At 38.3% G+C, this 22,771-nt stretch overlaps 1 protein-coding gene across 1 annotated transcript in view; it reads left to right on the plus strand.

Moving 5' to 3' along the window:
• The window catches only part of EDRF1 (erythroid differentiation regulatory factor 1), a 42,606-nt gene that overhangs the window by 5,108 nt on the left and 14,727 nt on the right, over positions 1–22,771 (plus strand). Inside the window, exons 3-16 of the mRNA XM_025207558.1 lie at positions 766–974; positions 2,741–2,807; positions 5,350–5,475; positions 5,947–6,071; positions 6,525–6,684; positions 9,985–10,106; positions 11,267–11,378; positions 12,754–12,901; positions 12,987–13,095; positions 13,466–13,577; positions 15,767–16,027; positions 17,414–17,485; positions 17,624–17,774; positions 21,676–21,864. Coding sequence (XP_025063343.1) covers positions 766–974; positions 2,741–2,807; positions 5,350–5,475; positions 5,947–6,071; positions 6,525–6,684; positions 9,985–10,106; positions 11,267–11,378; positions 12,754–12,901; positions 12,987–13,095; positions 13,466–13,577; positions 15,767–16,027; positions 17,414–17,485; positions 17,624–17,774; positions 21,676–21,864 — 1,963 coding nt within the window. The remainder of the gene's footprint in view (positions 1–765; positions 975–2,740; positions 2,808–5,349; positions 5,476–5,946; positions 6,072–6,524; positions 6,685–9,984; positions 10,107–11,266; positions 11,379–12,753; positions 12,902–12,986; positions 13,096–13,465; positions 13,578–15,766; positions 16,028–17,413; positions 17,486–17,623; positions 17,775–21,675; positions 21,865–22,771) is intronic.

Raw genomic sequence — 22,771 nt, forward strand, 5'->3', positions numbered from 1 at the left:
CCCAAGGTCTGGAATAGACTGCTGCCAGAGGCGGTTCAAGCACCCACTTTGAACGCCTTCAAGACCCATTTGGATGCTAATCTTGCTGGGATCCTATGATCCCTGCTGACTTTCTGCCCCTGGGGCAGGGGGCTGGACTCAATGATCCTCCGGGGTCCCTTCCACCCCGAATGTCTATGAAGCATAAAGCGAGGGAAACCTGTACTCCTTGAAGGTCCTGGTGAACTCCCATGCATACACCATGATTCAGAAGGATCAGTGGTTGCCTGCTAACATATCTTTGATTATTGAGGGAGAAAGTTGTATATGCTATTGTATTTGAGAAATTGTAAGTAATCATAAGGGATAGAGTAAAAGAAGGGGGTTTCAGTCTTAACTGGTGTTTCCTGACAAAATCATTTAATTTAATACCTTTCCGTCAATGTAAGGCTTAGTAGCTTATGCTGTCTTTCAAGGTTTGCTTAATTTCATATACTATAGGGAATTCTACTGACTTTAGTGCTTCTCAAAGTACATTGAGTTAACCATGTGTTAAGATTACCATTAGAGTCCATGGAATTTATTGTAGTGTGGGATGGCTAGTAGGTATGTAAGTCTGTAGGACTGGGTCTTAAATGTTAGGTGTCAGAAAGAATGTTCTATTTCCAATTGTAGTCTTAATACAGTCACTAAACATAATTGAATGGATATTAAGGAGAACCTAATAGCTTTTATTAAAATTATTTTGTAAATTTAAGGACTCTCTGTTTTCTGTTCTCAAACTAGGGATCAGTAGTATTTTTTGGAGGTAATGAAGTAAAAAGCAGTGCTGTGGTGAAATATTCGTCTGCACCACCACAAGCAGCATTTGCTCGTCTTCAAGAGAAGACTGATTTGAAACTTCCACCTGCCAACTGGTTACGTGAAAGTGCCAAACTGGGACCAGCAGGAACAACTATTCTTGGCAACAACAAGAAAAGCAAACCATTTTCAAGGTAAAAGAGTTGTAGGATTGTTTGTTCCCACTCCCCCACAACTGAACTTTTAAGAGTAAAACCTAGAACTGAATGTTCAGTAAAGACATTTCTTTGACAGTGTACAGTTTGCAGAAATATTTTGGGATGCAAAATTATTAATAAATGTGATAAAGGTGAAATGATATTGCCTCTCAAGTTTTTGTCTAATTTCTTCTTTTTAGAACAGTTAATAGTTCAATTTTTACCTATAATAGTTCTTTTATGTATAAAAAAACCCAGGTCAGTTAGTAGGTATTGATTTTGCACCATGTCAGGTTAAAATGCCATAGTGTTGGGTGTAACCCAGAGATATCAGTACTGATTTCCCCCATCCTATGTTATTTCTGTTACTGCTGCTGGTTCTCTCCTCCCCACAGCAGATAAACAAGGATGCCAATTACAGTGATAGCTCTTGTGATGTGTATATTGTCAACTAGATCAAGACCCATCAAACTCTCTCCATGTTGACTAATCTCCTGTATTTAGATGGTAGCAATCAAATAGGCTCATTTGCCTATTACTTATGTTTTTGAACATGTAAGATAATAGAATGGAAATATTTGTATCCTCTGTATCATTCGTTACTCAGGAATTGCCTGTCAACTGGGAAATTTGGAAATTGAGAGTGACTAATTTATGGGTAAAGGAGTATGGTAGCTAAAGGAAACAATAGCAGGGCACCTTGGGCGCATCCTCAAGTGCAGAAGTGTGCATTTCCAGGGACATAAAAAGCAGTGGCACATATTTGTGCCACTGCTCTGTCTCTCAGGGCACATCCCTACATGTGTACTTTGTCACGTGCCTAATTGTTTCAGGTGTGGTAGGAGAGGCTGGGGCCAGCAGCCTTGTCTGGGGCCCTGGCGGCCTCCGAGAGCTGCAGCTGCAGTGCTCCTGCAGCAGGGAGCCTGGCCAGCTACTTGAGCACGGGGTAGCAGTGCGGGGAATGCCTGCATGTGCAGTGTGTGTGGCGCCACATACTGCATGTCCACGCATGTCTAGATGTGTCCCTTGAGTGCAAATCTTGAACCAGTTTTGTCTTGAAGGGTGCTCCTGGTCAAACAAGTTATAAAAGTGTATAATTTTAGTATTTCAGATACAAAAATAATACTAACTTTAGTATATTACTAAATACTAAGTTATTTGAAGTAACACTAAATTTGAAGTTTCAAATAAAGTCAGACAAACATGTAAGGATGCTGAATGTATTAAAACGGAGCTTTTTATTTGCTGAGCTAGTTTTATGGAAAGTAATCAACGTTTAAAAGAATATAAAAACTTGCATTTTATTAGATCAAGAGAGCAGCTCTCTTTTTGTAAGGAAACTGGATTAATCTAGTCAGTTTTGAGAATTTATTTTGGAAGATGAATGTTTGTTCCATTATGGTAAATATTGCTTAATACAGGCTAGTATTTTAGTGTTACTTGCCTCTCCCTGTTATTATAGAAGTTAAATGTCCTTGTATGATTATCTTTTCTTCTCCCAAAAGACTCTTGTAAATACTAACAGCTAGATTTAAACAGCATTTTAAAGCTTCTGTAGAAGCCACTTGGCACTGCAAAATGATTTTGGTGATATTTTCTGATCCCAGTATATTTAGTACTGTTTCTTTGGAGTCTTTTTTTAAATGAAAGAAGGGATTTTTTTTTTCTTGGTAAGAGATTTTTAGGTACTTTGCAGAACAAGCTGTTATATTTTCAGTGTCAAAGTGCAGTTGTTTAAATTTCTAATGCTTTTTTAAAAATAGCTTTGGCATGGCATATGACTTCATTGACTCGATTGGGAATGATGTGGATGTTGTTTCTGATTCTGAGGTATGTATAATCTATAGTTCAATAATTCTAAATGTCATAATAGTATCTAGATTAAGGGAGCTGTTTATGGTAGAATAATTTTCTTTTATATAATGTAATGATCTTTGTTTACATTCTTGAAGAAATGAAACATCTGCCAACAGATAAATTAAGGTAAAATAAACTAATCCGTTTATAATTTCAAGGGATTTTTGACTATTGAATAAAGTAGGAGGTTTTTTTAATCTTCTTTTGTGCACTCTTGTTCTGCAGGAAGTATTTGAATGCAGTGGTCTGTCATAGTGAATATAGCAAATTCCTGTAATGTAGATCATAAGATTGTGGATTTGTGAAATACTGTTAGACTTCCAAGGTGCAATGGCACATAAAATAGATGTATATATGAGTGTCTGCTGCAGGAAAATGCACACTCCCCTGTATTATCTAAAACATTTTGTGTATAGTTCATGAGGGAACATGAAGTGGTATGTGGTATAGGCTGAATACTTTAGAGAATAAGAGAACTGAGAGAATATTTGGTAAAGCATCAAGAGTATTCTAGTGGACAGAAGTATTCCCAGGCCTACTAGAGTAGAGCCCACATTTTTTCTGTACAAAAATAGTTTGCATCCTGTTTAATTTGTAGTAGATGGCTGAATGAATAAGCCACTACTTCTCGAATCAGTCAGAGTATAACTGCAGTCCTACACAGCTGATTGAAGAAGCAGTGTCCTTTGAAATTAAAGCCATAGCAAACAGCTGGAGCATCTCTCTAATCCGTTGCAGATGTTTCCAAGGATATGTAACCACAGTATATTTCACACACACACCTTTTGCAGGGGGGTTATGAACCTAACTCCTCAAAGAATCTGTATCCTCCTAGACTAAATTCATAATTTATAATTATGAGTAAAATTTGTGGGTTTTTTCTTTCTGGTTTTTTTTAAGGCATTCTATCTTCAAGGTTCCTTTTCACATGCACAAAGAATTTCCTATGATTTTTTTTTTTTTTCAAAGCATGTATTTTTGCTTTAAAATGTATTTTAACTCCTCCTCATGTTCCCTATAGCCATAATTTGACCAGGTGGATAAGGGAGCAGGAAATCATGAGTGTTGATTTGGCTGTATGAGAGTATCAACTGAAGATGAAGCCCCCTGCTTTTTATCTTGACAATTAGGGTATAATACATTTTCAGATCCTTTGCTTATGACAGCTATCTTCTGTTACTCTTGCAGGAACATTATCACAAGATGTCAGTTGTCTGCAAACATGTATTGAAAGGCTTTCAGAGATCCAGTATTTATGGGAGAATCTTTAGGGAATGCATTGTACTTATGCTTACATTGAAAAATCTAATGTTTGAGTTTAGTATATTTTAATTACATAATTGGAATGTAGATAACATTTCTTTCTTTCAGTGGTGGTACTATGCAATAGCATTTTAAACCTGGAATTCTGCCCCCCCTCCCTCCCCCCCATGACCCTCATTTATTTTTGTTCTGTAACAAAATGTCAGTTGCCACCTTTGATCAACTTCCATATCAACCTTCATCATCCAGTTGTTAAATTTTTCAGGCAAAACGACTTCATGTATTCTTTCATGCCCTGTGTTTTTGGAGGCATTTCTTGCAAACACTCTCAAAGCTATCATTATCCTACTTCAAATTCCTTCTTAATCTCTCTAGCTCCCCTTTTACCTTGTGATGCCTACAAAAAATTGGTAACTGCTAGCCTGCTTGAGCTCAGAGACTACTACCCACCTTGCTGAGCAGTATTGCTTTAATAATTTCCTTTGTGCCTCCTGTATGTCTGTAGCCATATGTTATCTGTTGTATATTTGGGGGGGGGGGGGGGGGGTGGTAGAAGGTCTTGTTCATTTGTTTGTTTTTGGTTTTTTTCCATCCTGGTACAATGGAGTCCTGATTTGCTCAGAAATAATAAGGAAAGGAAACTATAGTTAAAATAGTAGTAACCTGACTGGTGGTAATTTGTGTGGTGACAGCTGATATCAGACTTTGGTGGGGGGCGTTGTTTTTTAACAATTTACTATTTACATAGGAATGATCATTCAAACTGAAAGATGAGTGCTTAACTTTACTATTACAACTTTACAGGCAAGCAGTGAATTACTTGAAGTTAGAAGTCTTTTGCTTTTAACTGTCCACATCTTCTGTATTAATTGGAACATATCAGGCAGTGGCTTCATTTTCTAGGCAGGTGACAGACCCAGTCCAGTAAATGCTTGCCTAACCCTTTGGGGCAGCCTGGTGTATAACAGCTGGGCAGAAAAGTGAAAAGAAGCGTAAGAAGGAAAATTGAAGATGTGCTTCATGTTGATCAGTGAAAAGAGGCACAGAAAGAGACCTTGCTGAAAAGCTAGTTCTAACAAGCAGTGTTGGAGAGCTGACTGAAGGCCTAAAAGTCAATGATTTATAAGAATCTTATGCAAAAAGTGATAGCGCTTTTTGCTGGCTGTATATTTGTGTTCATCATGTTTGAAGAATCATGTAATTCTGTGTGGTTATGGGGGGTATAATTTTTTTTTGTTTTTCCCCCTACAAGAACATTAAAAAACTCCTGAAGATACCATATAGCAAGTCACATGTAAGCATGGCAGTACACCGTATTGGACGAACCCTTTTACTGGATGAATTAGATATTCAGGAGCTCTTCATGAGATCATCCCAGGTTACTCTTTTTTTGAACATTTTTGGCCACATGGTATATTTATTTCAAATACAGTGTTGTCAGCAAAAGTGTGGCATCTGTGTCAGAATTGCTAAGGACATGGTGTGCTATCATTTGTAGCAATTGGAGAAAAAACACCAACTTCAGTGAAAGGTCAGATACCGTCAATGAAAGGTCAGGCGAAGGCACTATGTCTTTCCACCTTCTCATTTTAATAACTTGCTTGTCTATTTCACAAATCTGTTACTCAGTGTCTTACCATGGCAAGTGTCTATAGATTAAATTATTTCGTAGTTTACCTATGAAGGTACAGGTGTGGGAATTTAAATATATTTCAATAGATAATATTTATTTTAAAAACATGCTGTTCTGTTTTATGTGGGATGTTTATTTTTAACTAAATATTTGATCTAGTTGTTATGATCTAGTTTTAGCTGAAGCGTTTGTTTCACATTTATTTATTCTGCTTAGACAGGGGATTGGACCTGGCTAAAAGAATTCTACCAAAGACTAATAGATCAGAAGTGGCAACGAAAGAAGAAAAGTAAAGAACACTGGTACCATAAGGCTATACTTTCAAAGTTTTTATATTACAGGTAGTTTGATCATGATACTGTTTGAATAAGTTCTGAATTGTGTCCTAACCTTATTCACTGTATTTAAACAAATATTGAAAAACAGATTAGTTATTACTTGCTTTCGCCTAAAAAAAAAGAAAACCCAGAGAGGATATGGTTTTAAGAATATTACACTAATACATTTTAGTATCTATGATGAATTTTGGTATCTTCTGTAGCTTAGTTGAAGATAAGTTTCAGGGCTTCTCTCTCAGTGAATAAATAATTTGCAAGGATTTTAACGTGATCCTGGACACCTCCCTTGCTATTGTAAAATTTGTATTCATAAGTGTCTTAGTGTTTATAATATTATACAAAAAATGCCTTTTTGTTTCTATTCTCTGTAAGAGTAAAATCACATACAGTATCAACAATATTTGATATCTGGCTTTATTTTGATTCTTGACTTAACTTGTAATATCTTTGTGCCAGCATTAATGGTGATGGAGCTGCTCAGCCTGTTCCTTCCACTGCAGAAGAACATCAAGAAGTTCCAGCCCCAGATGAGAGTAGTGAAGCAGGAAGGGCTTCTTGGCCCGCCCCTTTTGAAATGCCATCTTCAATATCTGAAGATCCAGGTGCTTCTAACCAGGTTAGCATGGATTAAATTTTAATTAAGAAGCCTATGTTTTTATAGAGATTTAATTTTGATGCTTATGTAAGCTCTCGAACTGTAGTAGTTGAAATATTTTATCCAAAGAAGCAAGAACTGAGGTATAGAAGGAGATGTGTTCCTTTAGCATTTAAAAGAATCACTTTTGTTTTGTCTTAGCAGCAGTACATATTACTAAATGAGAGATTAGAAACATTTCCTTATTTGACTAAAAGCTAGTAAACAGAGTCTTAACTTGCCATAACTGTGACTCAACTTATTGCTACTGCCAAAAGGAATCATCAGTTGTGACTCCTTTCAAGTATATTTGGTCATATTAAATCAGAATACAAATGCCCATATAAATATAACTTGAGGACCGCTCTACTGGTGCAGGTAAAGGTGCAATGGGATCTAAGGAGCGATCAACATAATCTGGCCTCCTGCCTTGCCATACATGCGTGGCAGGAAGTGTGATTGTGGGATCATGCATTAGATCCCTTTGTGCCTTATAGTTGGTGCAGGGGAGCCTGGGATCATGATCCTGGGATCCTGCTGTACTGGCTTCTGTGGCTGCAGGCCCCATAGCCATCATCAACTGTGAGCCCCACAGCCATCATCGGCTGCAGGGCTCTCAATGTGGGGGCAGCATCATTGGCTGTGGGGTTCTCAGTGGGAAGATCAGTGTTGCCTCCACAGGGCTCGGGGGCTGTAGGGCTCACAGGTGGTGCCATTGTCCCCGCAGCATTCTCTGCACTGCCCCTGCTGCAAGTCCCACACTGTACAAGGCTTGCAGAAGGATGGGGATGGCAGGGTGGGGGAGGGCACAGTGTTCTCACTGAAAACCCTGTAGCTGATGAGGCTCACATCAGGGCAGCATTAGGAACACTGCTGCTGCTGTAAGCCTTATCAGCTGTAGGCCTCGCAGTGGGTGGTACACCCCTGTGACTGGAAGCCCCTCAGTTGATGGGACTCCCAGCTGCAGGGGAGCACTTGGCCACGCTTTCAATTAATTTAATGTCGTGATTACAACAAGTTACATAGTTATTATGCGTTTTGCTGTGGAATAATTTTGTAGCTTATTGTTAGTCTATCACACCATTCATTGGTTGAACTTGTAGCTGGGTGACATCTTGAAGTGTGTTTAACCGGTTAGTCATGCCTTGTGGAACATGTAGAGGGGGCTGAATGCCCTGCTTGTTCATAAAAGTAAAGTACAGGAAAGGCTGAGGAACAGAAGAATTTTTTTCTACATTGTGTTACAGTACTGTGGTGAAGTTGGCTGAGGTTAAAAAGTGAAAATCTGAATTTTCATGTTTCTTGATTTCTTTTGGTGACAACAAAATCTTAGAAGAACTTTTATTTTGACAATTTATAATGGTTATAGTGCAAAAACAGCTCTTTCACTTGTTTCCTCTGTTGCTTCCAGACAACTTCTATTTTAGTCCTTTTTTGTGCTCTTATGAGGATGTTCTAAGACTTGATGATCCTCGTCAGAACTGACATGCGCTGGAATGGATGGACGTGATGTCTCAGAATACTTTGTCATGTCTCAGTTCATATCATTCTTATTTCTGATGCAAACATCCAGCTTCCTGAAGCAAAATTATAGTCCTATAATAACTATGTTGAAGAACAAGTGTGCTAAATATTCCCCAAATCAATGTCTGTGGGCAGTTATAGCTAGTGTCAAAATTTAGTCTTTTAGAATATATTTATCAAGAATACCTGGAAATATTTCCTTTATAGCCATTAATTTATTAAGAGGAATAGATTCCGTGACTACACAAAAAGGGATTAAGTTAGTGTTCCAGGAAAAATTTTCCAAAATCATTCAAACAGCATATACAAATACCTACTTTTTGATGAAATATTTCCAGAGGGGAGTAGGAAGTTAATGATATTGATTACCTCTCTGCAGGTTCCTCTGAATTCATATGCAGTCAATCACATGTGTATTTTGTTAATACTGCAGACTCTGGTACCTGTTGTTTACTAAGAGACCAAAGGTCTTTTCTTTCTTGTTGCTGCAGTCTTGGACTGTTGTGTGAATCATGTATTGGAATAGGTTTCCTGAAGTCAGTGGGACCTTATAACTGTTTTTTGTATAGAGTAGCCCTGTAATTTCACTACCTCTGTAAAAGTTGGTTGAGATTTTTCCGTAAATCATTATTTCAGTAAATAAATATCATTATGCTTATATTAAAATGCTAATTATTTCTCAGCTGTCTGCAGACAGTACCACTAACTGGGACAATCACGGTGTCAAAGTTATTCTTCCCTACTTCCCAAGAAAAAAGCAGCCCCAAAAGACATTTCAGTTTCAATAACTTTTATTCACAAGGAAGCTATGTTTTGCATGGTTATCTAAAGTTTTACATGCTTTGAATTGGAAGGGCATCTCATGGCCTGACTGGGCATAGACATAATACTCTTCTTCCACCTTTACAGGTATTCAGGCAGGCTAGGCTTTGTGATACAAAAAACATGCATGTTATGTTCTGTAGTGGTGATCTTCATTGATCAATAAATCCTCTGTCTTGAAGTTGTAAATTTCCAGGGTTGTTTTAGTATAGTACTGTCTCAGGGATACCAGATTTATATTTCTTTCCTTTTGCTTTTAAATTTATGTGCTTTGAAAGATTAAACTAATATTTCTTGCATACATATGAGGGCTAGCTGGGAAAAAAACTAGCTACCAGAAAGTTTGATACAATAGCTACAGTAACGAAGAAATTAATTAAATTGCTGACTAAATAGTTCTTTATATTGACTGTACACATTAAATAAATGAAAGTAGGAGTAAAGGTTTTCACTACTTTTGCTTCCACTGTTTAGGATATACACTTTTAAGTGGCCTAATTTTATCTCAGCAGCAGAATCATTCCTTATATCCTTGTGCTTTTCACAGGGAAGTGTGCCTCTTGAACCCTCATATATAGTGGGGCATGTGGCCTCAGCCCCCAAAGAACAAAATCTGACTACTTTGTTCAATGACGGGGAAAACAGTCAGGTATGCTATATGTGGAATCTGAGCTGATGCACATAACCCCAAGTTTAATAACCCATTTAAAATTTGGTCTAAATTGAAGATGAGAGAGAGATTCGATCCCTTTTAGAAATAGCTTTTGTGGCATCTGTGATCTTGATCTTTTAATTTACTGTGAATGTATAGCATAGTTTTTATGTGCTGTCCTTTATTTGCGCTTTTTTCATCTTGCTTACTCATAAACTGCAATTGTAATGGAAGAAAAAATAAACGGATGGATTATTTATAGATAATTTTTTTTCCCAATGAAGGGTCTTAAAAATGACTTTGTTCGAAATATCTTGTGGACCTTTGAAGATATTCATATGTTAGTAGGATCAAATATGCCTATATTTGGAGGTGGAAGATACCCCGCTGTAAGCTTGCGTCTCAGGTAAATTTTTTAAACTAACACAGCATGTGTCCCAAATGAAACTAATCTTTTTTAGTTTCTGTATTTGGTTGTCTGTATCTCTCTGGGTAACTGATTCGTTTATCTGCAGTTAAAAGATTATCTTAATGCATTTGACCAATATTGAAGTGGTAATGGCTTCATAAGATGATTAGAAAGAGTAAGGATATCCCTGTGCTCATAACACTGCACTGGGATTCCAAGTTGCTTTCATTCTGTGTTTGATTCTGCCCTGGGCTGCTTTTTGTTCTGGTTCTTGTGTGACTGGTTAAGCTCAATAGGGCCTGTTTTGTTTTACTTGTTTTTGTTTTATTTATTTAGTTAGTTTATTTATTTAATTGATTTATTTATATCCAGAGGTATCATCTGGGTTCAGCTTCTAACTTTTAGTTGAGGTTGCTGGTGTTACACCCTTCTGAGAACTGGGCTCTTAATCTTACTGTACGTTACACCTGCTTGTAACAGGATAAAGCGATATTTTGGACACAGGTTGTGAAGGCAGAACATTTCATAACTGTGAGGTGCTCAAGTACCACAATGTATGTTATAGTTGTGGTTTACTATTAATGAGTAGCTGATGATATGTTTGATGTTGTAGTGGATTTCTTGCTGCTGGCACTTTCTGCCTATGCAAAGAAGGGTGAGCAAAAAGTTGGAGCTCCGCTGGCATAACTGATCGAGAGATGCCCAAGATTCATGTAGCTGGGCTGTTACCAGTGCAGATTCAGCCAGTGATTTGGCAGAACTGTGAAAGGAAGTTTGTACTAAGATTGATTTCTAGCTAATGCCATTTCGACTCTTATGTTCATAAACACGCAACTTGATGATAAAATAGGCTGAAATACACAAGTTTTGCAGGGACATTCATGTATCGCTGTAAGAATAACTCATGTCAATATCAACAAAATATAAATATTATTCCTACTGGAGCACTCTTAAAGTGTAGTCATAGTAAGAAACAGTAGCTTTCTTTAAAGTTGTTCCTATTATCAACTTTCTGAAGCATGAATGACTAATCTCTTACAATGATTGTCTTCGTTAGTGATAAAAGAGAATTTCCAGGAAATGTGCCGACTCTTTAAAAATAAATAAATAAATAAAAATCTTAATTTGTTCTTAATGCTGGAAATATTCTGTTGCAGGGATAATAACAAGCCAATAAATGTGCTAACAGGAATTGACTATTGGTTGGATAATCTAATATGCAATGTTCCAGAGCTCGTGATGTGCTTCCATGTTAATGGAATTGTTCAGGTATGGTCTGACATCTTGCAGGATGTCCACTTTTTATCAGTTCTTTGATCAGTGCAACTTCTTCATTCTTAATAGACCTGTTTTATGGTGAGGGTCTAAGCAGTGGCTTATCATTAGTAATGATTCTTGTAACTTTTATGTGAGAATTTGAAATACCTCCATCACATGCAGCTAGCTTGTAAATTTGGCTGAGAAAAAGCCTTGGGGCTAGAGATAGATGTGCTTTGCTTGTTGAAATTATGTACAGGTACAGCTAAGTTGAATGGCTGAATATAAGTGTCTCCTGCTGCCAGCTAGTAAATATAGTTTTGTACTTTTTTGGGGAAGAACTCTGCTCTAGGTGTTTGGAGATTTGTCTTGCTAACTGTGTATAGTTGAGGCATTGTTAATTGTACATAATAAAACTTACATAATCTTCCATCAAAACAAACGGTGCTTAAGAAATTGCATCTAAAATATTAAACACTGAAAATTCAAACCCTTGCACATGTGTTACGATAGTGTATACTTATTGCTTTCCTCCACAGGATCCCTGCCTCATTTAGTGCATGGATGGACACATGGGAGCCAGAAGTAAGATTTGCCCAAACAACTGTGGCTCTTGCACATCTTAGCTTTTACGGGCCTGAATTCACAAGCTAAATGCTGTTTTACCATCTTGTATTTTAGTCTGTGCTTTATTTTGCTGTAATCCCTTAGAAGCCAGCTGGCTTGGGAAGCATCATGTTTGTATAACCATGTCTCCATTTTGGACTATTATTTTTGACATATATGTGATCATCTCCAGGTTTTGAGCACTACTCTGTAACTCCAGAATCATTGTAGACTTCTTTTGCAGATTTGAAATGTTGAATTATAAAGAGATCTTGGACATTAGTCTGTTTGCATATATTTATTTTCTATTTTGTAGTAGGTTTATGGCTCCACGACACACTTAATACAGACTTTCATTTTCATAGCATCACTAAGATGACAAAGCCTTGCTAACTAGGTTAGACTGTACTTTCTGCAATCTGTTCAGTATGCTCACACTCATTCTGTCATTGTTTTGTTGTGATTACTATGTTTATTAAATGTCAGAACTCCAGAATTTAATTTGTTAGAATCAAGCCTGAAGTCTTTTTCTTAAATCAGTCAAAGAAACCAAATTAAAACCCAGTAGTCTTAAAATAATAAAATTAAGTTACGTAGGGGAACATTTGACAAACAATAACTTCAAAGCTTATAATGTGAGAGCTATCATTAGCAAACATTGGTCACTCTTAGCAAACTGACAGGTGATACAATTTAGCAGGTGATTAAAAAAACCACTATTTACATAACCATCTTTGAATACAGCTTTTTCACTGCTTCATTAAAATATTTTTTTATGCAGAAGTATGAAATGATCAAGACAGAAGATATTCCCAATTTAGAAAACTCCAATTTTTCTACCAAAGTGATAAAGGATATTGCTCAAAATATTTTGTCTTTTCTGAAATCTAATTGTACCAAAGAAGGACATACTTACTGGCTATTTAAGGGTAAGAAGTTTCTTGATTTGGTTTAATGAAGTGCAAAAATCTGTATATTGTCAGGTTGGCCGATTTGAAAATCTTATCTTTGCAGCAAGTGGAAGTGATATAGTAAAACTGTATGACCTCACCACTCTTTGTGAAGAAACAGAAGACAAATACCAAAACCCTTTCACGATGCCAGTGGCAATTCTCCTGTACAAGTAAGTGTTTCTTATAAAAACTATAATGGTTATTGCAGCATTTACATTGGCACTTGAGTACCTTTTTGAAATCACAAACTGTAGGTACTCTTCCCATTAAATAAAAAAATGCAGTTCTAAAACCATTATAAAAATTGGTGCAGCAGCATATTCATTCCCCTCATGCATTTGGTAGCAGGTAGCAAAATCATGTTAAGCCAAAAGAAAAACTGCTCTCTGGTACCTGAATTTTTCTTTCCAAAATTATTTACAAAAACTTGGGCTTTGTTGAATATTTATGCAAGAAAATGAGGTAAAGAAAAGCTTCTGTAAAATGTTCCTTTTGTCCTACAAAAGATACAATTTGATTATTTTGTTTTTGTTTTTCCAGGGTTGCCTGCAATATGATGTTGAAGAAGAACCAGAACAAAAAACACTATGGCACTATTAGAACATTACTCCTTAATTGTCTTAAGTTACTGGATAAAGGCAGACATCCTCAAGTAAGGATTACTTGCTTAAGGTGTATATAATAGAAATCGTGGCTCTGTTCCCACTTTCAGTTAATACCTCTAGAGTTCTGTGCAGTACCTTTTTAAAAAGGTAACCAAATTACTGCTCTTCTGTGCCAGGGCATTTGTATCTTATTTATGAAACAGTTCTGGACTGAAGCTACAATGTGAAATGTGCTAGCTGACCCCCATCTTTCTGAGTCCATGGTCAAATCATTAGTCTCAATCTAAGATGTTTTTGTGATCATATCTGAGCGTTAACCATTTGGCAGTGCTTCCTCCAGAGCAAGATTAGGGGTCCCAACTGCGTTGAGCTGATACTGTTTTAAATGGCTCTTGCTTGTTTCCATTCTAACCCAAACTAAAATCTAGCCGTGCTGTGGAGTGTAGGTCTACTCCCAAAGAAAGGCAGCTGGATCCAGAATTAGGGGAGGCCAGGCAGGGAGGTGTGGTGTTTTTTGTTCATTTGTTTTGAGGTATATCATGCCTGACAAACTGAGAAATCTGTTGTCTAAAAATGGTAAGTTTTATCAGTCTAATGCACAGCTACCAGTCTCTGAAGCAGCTTTGTTTCTAATATAAGGACCTCAAAGGTAGAATGGTATAATAGGTTATGATATGTCTGTGGAAGTTATTTATTTTAGCTTTTGTGGACCATGATAAAATCTGCAAAGGTAAAATTTACAAAGAAACTATTTTAGAAAGTGATATTGAGACTCAAACTGTAATTTTACTTATTTTTTGCAGCTTTTTACCATAGATCAGCAGTGTCAAACCAGGCCGGATTTGTACCCACCTCTGATTGTAGGGTGAGCAGCAGCAGCATCCCACTATGTCAGTTCAAGGAGCCATGGGATTTAATGTAGCTGTTGCTTGCTCCTCTGCCACTGAAATGCATCCCTAGTAGGGCTTCATGTCCTAAATGGTGGGCCCTGCTCCGTTCCTCAGTTCCCAACCCTTTCAGGAGCTTTGCTGGCTACACTTGGTTTCTCTGGCCACATTTGGTTACTTCAGAGATGCAATCTGGGAAAAGTGGGAGAGCCTGGTAACAGGGAAGGTAGGAAGCAGTAGGGGTCATAAGAGGTGCCTATACACGTGCTGGGGGGTGGGGGGGGCGCATTTTAATTAAAGTGGCTCCTGGAGAGCCATTCTACTTAAAGCCGCAGTGTCATGTGTATTCGGTGTCCCATGTTTCAAAATGGTGGCCCAGGTGCTTGACCTAGAGCTTGTTCCAGTTTTAGTTAAAGCACCCCTGCTGCTGTTTTGAAACACGAGACACTGAATACATGTGACACTGCAGCATGCTGGAGCTTTCTAATTAGACTCAATCAAGTTTGCTTCAGTGCATTCTAATTAGAACGTTTTGGAGCATGTGTATAAGCACCCAGGGAGCTGTCCTTTGCTGCTTAATACTGGGTCTTTGGGCTGGAACCCAGAAGTGAAGATGGGTCTGAATTCCTCTAGTTCCCTGGGTAGATGGGGATATTATATCCCTGGAAGTCAAGAGGGAGGAACTAATGACTCTCAAGCTGGGTCTTATAGTTCTCTGGATCGTGATTTTGAACTTTACATTTACCCTTGAGAGAGGTGAGAGCTAAACTTCTGTGGCTGGGATGGAATAGAGTTAATAAAGACTGCTACACTAGGCCCAGCCACCAGGTGTCATTGTGGACGCTAAACACGCCATGTGGTAGCACTGTCTTTCAATAGGAAAGGTCCTTTTTAAACCTAACTTTTCAGTGTTTCTTCATAAGATTACTACAGTGCAGATTATCCATGCTCAGAACCATTTGGACTGTCACAATAAAAGTCACATAATATTGAAATGACTAAAAGCTATTAAAGGAATGGAAATTTAGAAGATTCCAGTCGCCAAACAGCTGTAAGTTTACATGTTTTTAAGTACAGAAAGATGAAACAAAAAAATTGCAGGATGTTAATATCCAGATTGTGACATTTCTTTTGCATTAGTCATGTCTCTTAAAGCCTATCAAATATCTGGTTCAAGATTTTGCAGATACTGGTATCGTTTTGTGGGTAGATCTGCTGGCCGCATGTCTAAGTTTGTTTCTTAGTCTAATAATGTAAAGAATCCAAAATTCAATTTAAACTGCTTATTTAAAAACGTGCTGATAACTCGCAGTGCTGTGAAATTTTCTAAAACACTTTTCTCTTTTAAGATTATTGCTTCAGCGAATTACATGCTCTCAGAGCTTTTCCAGTTAGATGAGCCTAAAAAAGAAGAAAGTGCAGAATTTCCTTTAAATGGGAACTCTGATGAAAGTTACAGTGAAGAGGAAGAAGAAATGCCGGATAGTGATGAAAATGGTTCCTACAGCACCAGCTCTGATCCTCCAGATGACAATAAAGCAGTAGCTATAATCAAATCAGTTGGAGAATTATCAGTACCAGAAAAATATAAATCTATCCATCGGATAAGAGTAAGCTATTGAAGTTGTTCTGAGTTTTAAAACAAAGCTTTATGTGAGCATGGTGCTACTTGTGTTGTCAAAAAATATAGTTAGTTTTTATTTGTGTCTTTTTAAAAAATATTTTTAAACATTTTTATGCCACTAAATATTTATGCATCTCAGGCTAATGGGGACGTGTTTAAAAAAAAAAAAAAAGTGTTGTATGAAGTGTTCTCAATAAAAATCATCAGACCAAATTGCAGCTGTCTAGATTTTAACTCCATCTCAGTATTAATCAATTACTTTATTGTGCACTTGCATTCCTGGAACAACAACTTAACAATTAAGCATGGAGAGAAGCTACTGGGCATTACCTACCCCAAATCCATGGAAATATTGTCACTCCCCACCTGACTCTGTCTCCTTCCAGCTGCCAAAACTCGGCAGCCTGATGACTTTTTGAAAGTGTGCCAGCATAGAGGCAATTTTGAGGGATGATATACTGCCCTACTTATCTGTATGGAAAGAAAATTTTGATTGGTCAGCTCTGACCATAACAATGTCAGGATGCACCTCAGTTTATACTGTTGTCAAAAATTTGACTGGTGTATGCTTCCTTAATCTGTATGCGAGAGAAAATGTACGTTGGTTACTATTGGATTTCTTCACGATCATTTCTCCAGAACTCTCTGAAACAACCAGATAATGCAAAATTTTGTCATTTAGCTTCCAAATGTTAAGCATTACATTTAGTCTCTAAATTGTTCATTAACTTATGTTAGTATGCCTTTTGTTTAGCTACTCAACCACTATTCTTTGGCTACATCTAGATAGATGAAAAAGGTTGACAGTTTTACTTGTCTCTGTGCCAAAAAACTGGGATCAGTATTTTGTAGAATGTTCATCAGAAATGCTGATCATCACAGCACAATACTATATTCCTTTGAGTATATGATGCACCTTCTTAAAACCAAATTTCTCTAAAAATGGTCCAATTTGAATTCAAGTTAGAAAATAAATCAATGACCGTTATGCACACCATTGAGGTTGTATGCTTGTAAAGTCTTTATTTGATGGGTATTTTTTTCTTAAATTGAGTGTCAAAATTTGGAAGCATCTTAATTCGAGAATGTGGAAGGAATATGACAAGTATAGTGCTTGATCAGATTGAGATCATAATTTAGTTGAGCAGCACATAAAGATTGCTAGTATTTGCAATACTGCTGAAGTAGAGGGGGGAAATATTTATGTTTTAGGTACAATGTAGAATGCAACATGCTCCAATATTTAGATTTGGTTAACAGGCTACAGTAAAGACCAATAAATTGGCTTCTGTCTTACTGCTTCAAAATGTATGGGACTGCTGTCTACATTTTCTTTCTAAGCTTTTTTTTTTTTTTTTTTTTTTCTTTTAAGCCTAGTTGTGCATTTCCTGTTTGCCATGACACAGAGGAGCGCTGCAGGCTAGTGCTCAGCTATGTTTTGGAGGTAACTATTCATTTTAAATATTTCATAATGTCATGAAAAAATGTCTTGATAAAGTATGGGTTTTGGCACATTTCCAGCTTTGTTTATCTTCAGAGTAAATACTATTAATGAAAGCCTTTTTTTTTTTTTTTTAACAAGGGCTTGAAATCTGTTGACAGCAGCATTAAAAGAGAAGGTGACCTTCCTGCAGCTGACCCCAACACCCCAATCCCATTAAAATACGAAGATGAATCCACAAGTAGTGGTCCTGAGTGTCTGGAAAAACAGATGGCTTTGTTTTTAGACAAAAGTAAGCTGAATTGTTGTGCAAATAAGACCTTTTCATTGGCACAGCTACTTTCTTTTGATTGTCAAAGCAATGTACTTGTAGATTGCTAATTGCACTATGTATTAAAAAAGAAAAGAGTATTGCACACAAGTAAAATTAGACAATATAGGCTATTTCTTTTAAATATGAAAAGAAATAGGACAGTTTGGGTTATTTTAGCATATCAAAGATCCTTTTATAGTTGGTACTTAAGTTTACTGCATGTTTAGATGCAATTTGCCACTACTGTCATAAAAAAAATCTTTGTATATTCCTTGTAAACAGAAATGTGTTGCCCTCTTTAGAGATCTTCTTTTCTTAAGCAAATCATATCTTTTTGTCAGTTGGAAGATTTATCTTCATAGGAATAAAGCTGTATTTTGGCAATCATTATTTTAGTATTGATATTGTTGTACTAGACACACAAAGGCAGCCCATGCCCAGTTTGTCAGCAAACAAAATGTTATCTGGCTTATTCTTTTGTCATGTTGCAGTTCTTCTTACCTTTATGGAAGAACAATAGGAAACACTATGCTTGAACAAAAAAGTTCCCAGCCTGGAGTTATACTCTTGTCCTGCTACTCCTTAAAGGCAGCCTTGCAGTGGCATTAATTGGTTTTGGAAAGAGAGAGCTCTTCCTTCTCAACCCAGTGTTCCTAGGTCTAGGAGGGCTCTAACTGTATAAAGTTACAGTACACAAATGCCTAATAATTGTTATAAGGGTGCTTATTTTCTCTCAGATGTGGATTTAAAATATAATTTAGTATTGACGTTTCCTTCATTAATGCATGCAGTGAAGTTGAGCAGGCTGCTAAGTTGCATGTGTTCTGGCAGCTAAAAGTGGCGAAATATGTTTAATGAGGGAAGTTTCTCTTTTTAGGCACCTTTCCTGAGTTGTTTTATTGGCGGGGGGGCCATCCACTTTTTTTTTTTTAAACCTAGCTTTAAATAGCAGATTCCCCATTAAATGGAGCAGTAAGAAAATAATTGCCATGTAAAAGGAGGAGGAACAGTACTGGTCACAAATCGCTCTGTGTCAGCTCTCCCCCTATCTAGATGGCTTTAGTTTTTTTTTTACTGCAGTCACTAGAGAATGAAGCCATAGAAGCAATATATTTGAATGAAAAGACATTTAAAATATTATGCCTTTTCTTTTCTATATTATACTCAGTGGTGTCACTTGAAAGTCGTGACCTGGAGTTATGCAAATAATATCTTGGGGTTTTTAAAAAAAATCAATATCTGGTTCTAGAACTTAAGAATAAATGTCTCACCAAACAGCTACACTACATTCTGAGCTAGGATAATCACCTGTGCAGGACATGAGAGATCCAGACTTCTCTTTCAGCATTTGGTAGCTGTAGCAGAAATTTAGTTTACACTTCTGTCTACCTGGAAGCCTTTGGGGGTACAGATATTTTTTTTAGACTGAATTTAAACAAGGACAAAAATTCAAAGATCAGGGTGAAAATTTGGCTGCGTATAAGCATTGATTCCTATTGGAAGAAATTTCGTCAGATAGAAAAATAGCTTATTAGCTGGACCCTACAGACAGACGTTCCTTTGGTCCCATGGCTGGGGAGCTTCAAAGGAAAGCTCTCCAGCCTGGGGGCAATAGAGGGCAGCTCCCTGGGCAGAGCACACTTAATTGACAGCCTGTCTTCTCTTCTCCCCTGCCTGGGAAGGGGGCTGCCTGTCGGGTGTCAGGTAGGTTCTGGCCCTGGGAGAATGCCATGCCCCCTCTTCTCACCAATCATTATTTTAATTGGCTGGAGGATGGGATTTTTTCATGGAGGAAACCCTCAAGGTTTTCCCATGCAGGAGAATAGCCCCACTCCTTGCACTTCTCTGGGCTGACCCAGAGGATCACAGGGAGAGGGGAGAAAACTTGGCTACTATGACAAGACTCCAGGAGCCTTGTCACTGGGACACCACATCCTGCGTCACCCTGTGTTGCATTGTGCTGGCCCAGAGCAGTGCAGGGCCAGACGGGAGTATTTTGCTGTGGTAACAAGGTTCCTGAGCCTTGTTCCTGCAGCATGGGAGCCTGACTCACTTCTCCCTGCTCCAGGTCAGCTGCGGGGCAAGGGAAGCTAGTGGGGCTGGGAGCTGGGTTTGGGGAAAGCCTCCATACACTGGGCTCCCAGCCCTTCTGGGTTTTAAATCACCACCCCCATTGCTCAGTTGAGCAGCAGGGGAACAAGGGGAAGCTGGAGGGGCTGGGAGCCAGGCTTTCCACAAGCCCAGCTCCTTGCCCCTTTGCCTTTTTAAATTGCCACCCAGCTCAGTGGCAGGGGGATGCAAGGGGAAGCTGGCATAGCTCTTGCCAGGTTTGCAAGCCCTGCTGCCAATTGTGCTGGCTCTTCAATCACTGCCCTTGCTGTTCAGCTGAGGTGAGGGTGGGGAGGGAGGGGCATGCAAAGGGAAGCAAGCAGGGAGCTGTGATCCCTGCACTCAACTCCTGGTGCCTAGGAGCTGAGCAGAGAGGGTGGCATGGCAAAGCCCTTGCCTGCCTCACACCAGAAAGTCTCTGATGTGAGAAGCAGGCAGGAAGCAGCTGGGGCTGCTCCTCCTGTCCCCTTCTGTCTGCAGGAGGAGGAGAGCAGTTGTCTCTGTGCCTTTTCCAGACTGGGGTATCCCTAGTTTTGAGAAGGCATCAAGCCTTTCCCCCAGGCTCTGCTCCTTCTGGTCCCCAAGAGTTAAGCCAGGGGAAAGTGTGCAGTTATTCATCTCCCACAAGAAATTCTCCCAGGAGCAGTTTTAATCATGATTGTTCCCAAGTTATTTTTCTTGCCGAGCAGCCATTTCTGCCCTGAGTGAAAAAGCTTGGACGTCTGTATGTGACCTTTGCATCATTTTTTCCCCCCTTCTCCTGCCCTCCTTTTATTGTTCTTATGTTTTGTTCTGCAAATTGTGTGTTGTATCTCCTAAGCCATTTCCCTTGCCTGGGTAAGAGAGAAAAATACCAATGCTTTGCATTTGAAAGCTTTTCTAACTTTATCCCAAAACATGCAGCTGGCCCAATAAAAAAAATAAAAATAAATCTTGTCCCAAATAAATCCTTGCCTCACTGAATTCAGTGTTGCAGAGAGAATTCTTGCTGACATCTGTTCTATGTCCTTGGTGATTTCAAGTTGTGTCTGTACTAAATATTTATTCAAATGAAGAGAGATACTGTGCTCTGTTAATAATGATGGGTCTGAGAGCCAGGCCCCTTGGTTCACTTTTAGGTTTGAGCCTTATTTTTATGAAGGAATATTGTAAGTCTGTCTGCTTTAAAGCCCCCTGAACTGGCAAAGCCAGGACTGGAACCTGTTTGGCTCCATGCTGGTTGCACATTTTGCCTGGTTCTAGGTCTGCTCTGGCATCGAGGAAGCAGCCTCCACCAGGATGCATTTCCATCTGCTTATTTGAGGAAGACTTTCTGACAGAAACTGGCTGGTGCAATTTCCTCGAACCTGGGAACTGAGGAAGCCTCCAACTGTGGACTATTGTAAAGGCTGAGCTGCACCCTTAGTTTCAGCACGGCAAAAAGCCACATTTGTCGATGGCTTCATCCCAATTTTGTTTGATCTTAAATGTGAGAAGAACTGTATCAACCAGTAGGCTACTGGGTCTCAAAAGCTTTCAAACCTGTGTGCTTAGTTAAAATGATACCATCTATGGTAGTTCACCTTGGTCGAGTATCTTGAGATCACCAGATGGCAGTGCTAGAAGTTTAAATAGGAAAATGTGATGTAAAAATACAGAAGGTTGAATAAATCTACCTGTGCATCACTGTAGGGTGATGGATTAAATGTTAGCCTATAAGCCAGTGAAGCTAAGTTTGATTCCTGGGCTATATTTCAAAATAAGATTTATTGATTTTATTTTTACATTACAGTGGGCTCATTTCAAAAGGGTAAACGTTCCAGTCAGTCGGGAATGATTCCTGGATCCTGGCAGTATGAAATGAAACTGCATCTGATTCTGAAGTCATCAAGGGCTTACTATATTCTATCTGACGCAGCCATGAGTCTTCAGAAATATGGAAGAGCGTTACGGTACATTAAACTAGCTTTGCACTGCCATGGTAAGTTTTTGGAACTTACTACCAACCACTGAAGTTTTTGGAACTTACTACCAACCCCCCCACACTCTTCCTCACCATAAACATGGTAGAACGTTTGAAGTTGGATACAACCCCCTCCATTGACAAAGTCAGTGCTATTTGAAAGGTGGAACCTGGCATACTAATCTCTTGCTCTAAACCACCGTTGTATTATAATAAAGGACAAGGTGGGTGCATTGGATTGTGGTTGTCTTCTGTCTTGTTCCCCAGTGCAGAACTAATACAATTTGGCATAAATAGCTGTTTTACTTGAGGCTGAGAGCAGAAATTGGGATACAGTTTGAGGCTTGAAGTCTTGCCAAACATGTGCAGAAAAAGTTCTAACAGCACCTTTTTGTTACGCTTGGCTGATGCACTCATTTTCAGAACTGTTAAATTCACTCTCAAACTTCAATCAGATACTCATAAAATGGAAAATGCTGCTGAGACTTGAGAGGGGAGCGATGCATTCTGATTCTGTTCTGAAATTCTGGGAGTGAGAATGGATATACAAGAATTGTCGTAGATTTAGTGTGCAGTTGTACTTTAAAAAAAATGCATTATGATTCTTCCCCCCCCCCCTTATCATCTCACAAATTTAAAATTGCTACTTTGGTTAAAAAGAAATAAATAAAAACCTGGGGCAGTTTCTAATGTGTCATTTGTGTAGACTCGCTGTTTGACTGATGATCCCACTGTTCTTTCTAACCTGTTTATTCTTAATTAGTCATAGAGATTCTAGGGGGTACATTGGCCCCCTGTTATATTTGTGAAAATCCCTTGGTCTTCAGTGGTTGTCTTTTTTTATTGGTAACTTAGTTAATAATTCTATTCCCTGTGAGCAAGAGTTTCAATTAGCTTTCCTGTAGCTGTATTAGCTTTGCATATT

Source organism: Alligator sinensis, unplaced genomic scaffold (assembly GCF_000455745.1).
Source record: "Alligator sinensis unplaced genomic scaffold, ASM45574v1 scaffold193_1, whole genome shotgun sequence".
Taxonomy (NCBI): Eukaryota; Metazoa; Chordata; order Crocodylia; family Alligatoridae; genus Alligator; species Alligator sinensis.